Here is a 7,051-nt window from a genome sequence, read left to right as displayed (position 1 = left end):
GCTTGTTGAGGAGCAAGTGGACAGGTCTCTGTTGGTAGTCGAAAAAGCGGGGTTGAGGACCTCAGTGGGGGTCAAAATCTGTCAGACTTCGATTAAAAACAAACAAACAAAAACTCTGGAAAGCCTCCCAGGGCGGTGGAAGCTGCCTTCAAGTTTCTTGGGTAACGGGGCTTTTCCTTGGACACCTCTGGTCGGACCCCGGCCGCGGCCCCGCCCCCCGAGCTCGCCCCGCCCCCGGCCCGCCCCCGCTCGGCCGGGCATGCTCAGTGAGTGGGCCGGGCTGGCAGGTTTGCGTGGCTGCCCGGAGTTGCCGGCGTCGGCTCAGCCCGCCGACGCCGCGCCCCTTCGCGGCCGCGCGCTCCGGGGAAGTTACGTGTGGAAGCCGGCTTCCGAGGAGACGCCGGAGGCCTCGGGCGCTGCCGAGTGGCGTGCGGGTGGGGCCGACGTGGCCGGGCTGGTAGAGCTTTGGGAGGCCGAACGGGCGGCTGCAGTCGGAGGGAGGCGCCGATCGGGCGCGCCCCGAGAAGACCCGGGCGGGGCGGACGCTTCCTGGACTTTTGTCCGAGTTGAATCCCCTCCCCGTGGGCCGGGCCTTTCCGCCCGCTCCCGCCCCAGTCCCGCTCGCTCCCGGGAGATGTTTATTTGGGCTGTGGCGTGAGGACCGGGCGGGCCGGTGGCGCGGAGTTTCGGGTCCGAGGAACCTCGCGCGGCGCTGGAGAGAGACAAGATGTCCGCCAGGGCCGCGGCCGCCAAGGTGAGAGCCTCCGCGGCCGCCTGGGCCAGACCCGGCTGCGGCGAGTGCGGCCGCCTGCCGGCGTCGGGCCGCGCCCCGCCCTCCCTCGCAGGCGAAAGCCCAGGCGCCGGGGGGCGGCGGCGGCGGCGGCGGCGGCGGCGGCGGCGGCGGCGGCGGCGGCGGCGGCGGCGGCGGCTGCGCGTGGGGGGGGGGTGGGGAACCGGACTGGCGCTGGGCGGTGGGTTGCTCTGGTCGTGCCAGGGCTGGGGAAGCCCGTGGGAGGGGGCTGCGGGCGCGTAGAACCGCCGTCGGGACAGGTGCACCGCTGCCGGTGTCTGGTTCCTGCTCGCGGCCGGCAGGGACGCGCAACAGGTCTTGCGCGGGGAAACTCTTCGCCCACTTAGGGTTCTCCCTTGCCGGTGGCTAGCTTGAGTCCAGGTTTGGGGTGCTACCTCCAGCAGGCCGGTAGCTGCCGTCTTGGAAGGAGTGGTTTGTCCCCGGCGAAACCGTGTAGTTTCGATCTGATGTCACCCGCTTTGGTATGCGCTAGGTAGCGATAAGACGTTGAGACAGCATACAACCTGCGAGTAGTAGGTCGGATATTTTCAAGCTGTATTATTTAAGGTACCTTTGAAGAAACCAAGTACTTAACATTCTTTAGTAGTATGAATTAACTTCCAAAAATAACGCAAAATACCCCTACACATGAGCAGTCAGATGAATTCGTAAACTAAAATTAGTAAAGATCCATGGATTTAGCACAAAAAGTAACTTTTCCTATTAATTTCCCCATGTGCTCTGAAGTATTGTTATTTTCTCAATTCCTTTATATTAACTTGTGTGTTACATTGAAAAGCTCAAATTTCCCCAAACCAGTTAAAATCCCCCTTTCCTTTTGTACATTTTAACCTTTTTCATCATAAAGTGACATTTGCTCATCAAACAATAACAGGAATACCAAAATGTGAAAAGTAAAAATCTTCCCTTAAAAAAAAAACTACCTCGTTACTTTAAATATTATATAGAGGTGGGATTTTTTTTGTATTTATTTTTTGTTTGAATTGTTTATTCATTATATCCAGAAGGTATAATATGCGCCTGAAGATTCTTAACAGGACTTTTTCTGACTGGCAGAAATTAGCGGTTACATTTAGTATTGAGTTGATTTTTTTTTAGGAAATATAGTAATCTTTGTAATCTTCCTTTTTTTTTTAAGAAAAATTTAATTTGTACTTTTTTGAGGTTTAATTGATGAAGTACAGTCTAAACATAAAACTTGACCCAAAGATTTAGATTAAAAGGAAAATTTTGCTTTGTTTTAAAAATAAGATTGCCGCAGTCATTCCTACTTGGTAATGGCCCTCAGCATAAGATCACATTATTTACCTTTTCTGGGGCTTCCTTTCCTAGGAGGAAAGACTTTGTTTCCGTATTACACAGAATATCACTTTGTTCCTGAAGTGTGATATCTGGTACTTGATATGCAAGATAACACAGTTTTAAAGGGTTATGTCAATTATGGAGAGAAATGTTTTCAATAGATACTCATAGTAAGATGATTTAGAAGGAGAACTGCTTTTACTCTTAAATTATGGTATTGAGATTTTTTGGAATATTGAGAAATTTCCTTAAATATTACATTGTAGGGATGTTAGCATGAAATATTTATAAAATGGAAGTTGAAAATGTATATCTTTAAATGCTGCATTATGGGACCATCTTGAAATCTTACATAGAACAGTTCTTTCCCTAAATCCCATTTAATTTTTTAAGGTGATCCAAATGCTTAGGAACCACAGTTCCTTCTACTCCCTAAGTTAAAAACAAAAACAAATCAAAACAAAACAAACCCCACAGACATTAATTTTGCACTTCTTTGCTTTTAGCTCAATAGTTGTGCAACTCTTGACTACTTTTAAGTTCTTATAATGGTTGAAGTTTTTAATGCCATGAATATGCTTCACCTTAGATCATCATTGCCTAGTACAGACATTTAACTTGTTTCTAGGATTTTGCTATTGCAGAAAGTATATCTTAGGTGCTGATGTTTATACTTTTGTATATATACACTTATTCCTATATGACATATTCTTTTTTTTAATATTCATTTTTAGTTTTAGGTGGATACTATATCTTTATTTTTATGTGGTGTTGAGGATCGAACCCAGTGCCTCCTGCATGCCAGGCGAGCGCACTACCACTTGAGCCACATATCCAGCCCCATGGCAAATTCTTTAAAATGAAAACTGGTGGGTCAAAGAGTATGTGCGTTTGAAATACACCACTAAATTTTTCCCAAAGAGACTACCTAGGAACAAATATAACAAATCTTGATGAGTTGCCTGAATTTTAATGATGGACAAAAAATTTGATCAATGGGATAAAACAGTATAATTTCTGGATGAAGAGTCAATATAGTAGAATTTACCATTTTCCTCCTAGTTGATGGATAAAAGCAGTATAATTCCAATAGAATTCCAGGGTGGTAGTGTAGAAAATTCAACATATTGGTCAGAGAGTTTACCTGATAAGTAAAATGATCAATAGCCAGGAAATTTTGGAAAAAGGAGGCCTTGTCAGAAATTGTAATTTGATGTAAATTCAAAGCCAAGTAGTATATCAGCTCAAGAACAGAGATGGACTTTTAATGATTGTGTTGAGCTGCATTTATCAGATACTGTTCTATGTGCTTAATTACATTCTCACAGTAATCTTTTGAAGTAAGCACTGGGTTAAGAAATTGAAACAAAGTAACTTGCCTCTGTTCAGTAGCCTATAAGAGGGAAAATTACAGTTATGAGGTAAATTTATAGTGTAGATTTTTGAGGAAAGGATGGGTTATTCAGTAGTGCTAAAACTGTTGATTATCCACTTTTTAAAATGTTTGTTTTCTGCCTTAAAGGTCCACCCTTTCCCTCAACCCAAATGAAGCCTAAATTTTTTGGGGGGGGTGTGTGGGGGGGGGGAAGGTAGGAAGCAAACAAGTCACAAAATACTTGCAGAAAATATAGAGCACATTTTTTTTTTTTTAAATATGCCTGGATTGGCAAGGACTTCTCTGCATGATATTAAGTAATAAAGGGAAAAAAGCTTTTACATGCATGATATACATCTGAATTTGTGAACAAAATTTTGTTCAGTAATGCACCTGATACAAAATTATTTGAAAGTTGAAAATAGAAATTTGAGGGTGGTTCCCTGCTTTTTAAAAGAATTGTCTAATTATGTAAGAAAATGCTTTGAATAATTATTAGGAACATTTTCATTGGTTGAATCATAGAAAGTGGTTGGATGAAGTAGGATTGGCTGCTGAATTTTCAAGCTATTTCTCATTGGAGGAAACAATAAAATTTAAGATTGTTATTATATATGCTTATTATTTTGTTGTATGCTTTAGTGTTTTTATGTCTCAGGGATAATTTTCTTCCCCAGTGGCTATGTCTGAAATTAAAATGTAGGTTAATATGGAAATAATTTATACCCGTTTTTACCATTATACTACTAATTTATAATCTCAAGAATCAATTTATTTTATCAGTTAAAGTACAATGGACTTTTTTCAATAGTTGAACATTTTTAAAAGTTAAGAACTGCAGAAAATAGCTAAGCTAATGAATAAAGCTAATTATGAAATCAGTATTTACAATTAGAAATTGTTTCTTGAGTAACAGTAACAATAGAGTTTTAATTTTGGTACTTAACAGATCAGTGCATATTTGCTTCATTCTGCTTTAAAAGTAAAATAAAGACTGTGGTTTATGAACATTCACTTAATTGTGTCTGCCAACTTTTAATGGTCTTCACTGTAGTAATACTTTGATGAGTCTGCTCAGCTTGTACAATATTTTTCACTAGGATTACTTTTGTAGTGTTTTTGACAAAGCATTTAATTTATTAGTATACTTGGCATTTTAGATTCTTATATAGTTGACTGATAACTCCATTTTTTTAACTCTTAAACTTGTTTTTAGGATATTTATATAAGAGTTACTTTTCAAATCATACCATACCTTTTCTCCCAACTAATGTTTTCTTGTTGGGAGCTTGCAGACTGAACTTTTATTTCAGATTTAAGGAAGACTTAGGCTGCATATCAGTGATAGAGGTCAGCCATCCACACCAACAGATAATGAGGTTGAAAGCAATCTGTGGTTTTCAGGGCTATAATGCAGTATATATAGCACTGCTTCTGGTTTGGTTTGAAGGAAAAACAATTATAGTAGTTTCAGTCTTTTTTTTTTTCCCCCCATCTCTTTTTTCCCCCAATCCTGGAAACAATGTTCTGGCTCTGAGTTTTTACTTGCTCTTTAATCTTTTTTTTTTTTTTTTTTTTTTTCTATTTAGAGACCAAACATAAACTCAGTACAGTTCTAAGAATAAAACTGAGTAGAAATAAGATAGATCACAATGCTGCCAAGGAAAATGTCTTTTAAAATAATAGTTTTTGTGAAAAATTTGGAAGCATAAACCTGTTTCTTGACATAAACCTGATGTGATAAAAATTTGATCTACTAAAAGATTAGAAATCTAGCTGTAAATTATTATGTGTAGTGTGACCATCTCTGACTGCTCAGTCACAGAACTTTCCAGGTCCACACAGCACTTTCATACACTCAGTACCGAGTCCTGACTGAGCAGCATAGTAGCTGAAGATAAGCCAGTGGAATGAACAAAATTATTTTTTATTAGTTATATCTAGACTGATATTCCTGAAATATTTGACTGGAACTTGGTTTGCATCTCTGAGATGAAAAGCAAGTTCCAAAGACAATCCTGAAAATCCTTATTTAATATTTAATTTTAACTTTTAATATCATGGATTTTTAATCTAATTTGACCTGTTTCAGAACAATATTTCCTATATAAACTGGTAATAAAAATAGGCCTTTGCTATCTCTAACCTAAAGTTCTTCTTTACTTATTTATTGTAGAGAAGAGTGGCTTCAGGTTGCTCCTTTATGGGTTAGCAAGGTAACTTTATTTCCATTCCTTTTTTTTTTTTTTGTTCTTTTTTTTATTATTGGTTGTTCAAAACATTACAAAGCTCATGACATATCATCTTTCATACATTTGATTCAAGTGGGTTATGAACTCCCATTCCATTCCTTCTTAAACAGATAAATTCTTAATAATGAGAAGTATGTGGGAGGACATGGGTAGAGAGTTTCAATTTCACATCCTAAAAATGGATGGAAACAATGGACTCTGAATGATCACACCACAGAGCACTGATTTAGATCAGAAGAAAAAAATAAGGTTTGTGTTATAGGTACATTTCAGTTACCAGAATAACCTATTTTGCACCGAAAGAATCCTGGGAAGTAGATTGATTGATGATTGAACTCAAACATCCTAGTTTATCATATGCAGAAAGGTGAAAAAAGAAGCTGATATTACTTTCTTTGGATATTAATTAGGGCCATAAGATTAGCATATATCTGAAGTAAATTTTTTTTTTTTTTTTTTTTTTTTTTTTTTTTTTTTTTGCTCAGCTGAAATATTTTCAGGTTTTATTTTTTAAATAGTGTATATTCCCAAAGATCAAAAAGTTCATTTTCTGTCTTGGTTATTTGGGGAATTTTTACTTTTTTGAAATTGTCACTGATATTTTGGGGGTTTATAGATAGTTTCTGATGACTGAATATTACATGCTAAACTTGATGACTAGCTCCTCTAATTCAGTATGTAATTCTAAAATTTAAGATACCAGTAATGACTAGTTCTTTTTGTTAGCTCAACAAACATTAATTGAACACATTTTGTTTTAGATCCCTGTCCTCTAGAAGCTCATAGTTTTCAGCTCCTCTATGTTGTAATAGTCAATGTGAAATGTGTAATTCATTGTTGTAAGAACCAACGCATTTGCATTGTTTACTCTTAAAAAGTAAGTATGAGCAAGCAAACTCACACTCATCCTGTAATAGCATTCTGGTGTTTTCTTGGTTGAGTGAGTTGATGGAGAACTGTGTCTGTGTAGTTTCTGCATTTTTCCTGTTTGAACTGAATCTGGATACATCCTCAGAGGTGTTTTTAGTAAGTTTGGTATATTTCAATTGGAGAAAGAGATTGAAATTACAAAAGTACCTGAAACTTACAGTTCTTTATACTCCTCAAATATACTGACCTGGAAAATGGACACTATGCTAAGCTTTACTCTTTACAGTTAGGGTCTAACAAGTTGTGAAATATGTAACAATATTGATTTTTAAATGGTATTTTATGTTCAACATATACTCATGCCCAATATGTTCCAGGTACCTTTGTTGGTGTAGTGAGCAGTGAACACACCTCTGTTCTGTTGGATGATAGAGTATTTTA

At 38.8% G+C, this 7,051-nt stretch overlaps 1 protein-coding gene across 6 annotated transcripts in view; it reads left to right on the top strand.

Moving 5' to 3' along the window:
• Positions 1-253: 253 nt before the first annotated feature.
• TJP1 (tight junction protein 1) overlaps positions 254-7,051 on the top strand; it is a 94,931-nt gene continuing 88,133 nt past the window's right edge. For all 6 annotated transcript variants that reach the window (XM_081291139.1, XM_081291138.1, XM_081291137.1 and 3 more), the window contains exon 1: positions 254-754. In XM_081291139.1, coding sequence (XP_081147265.1) covers positions 728-754 — 27 coding nt within the window. In that variant the 5' untranslated portion in view covers positions 254-727. The remainder of the gene's footprint in view (positions 755-7,051) is intronic.

Source organism: Spermophilus citellus (assembly GCF_964194105.1).
Source record: "Spermophilus citellus genome assembly, chromosome: 4".
In the NCBI taxonomy this organism is placed as follows: Eukaryota; Metazoa; Chordata; class Mammalia; order Rodentia; family Sciuridae; genus Spermophilus; species Spermophilus citellus.
This window is presented reverse-complemented; position numbering and strand designations above follow the sequence as displayed.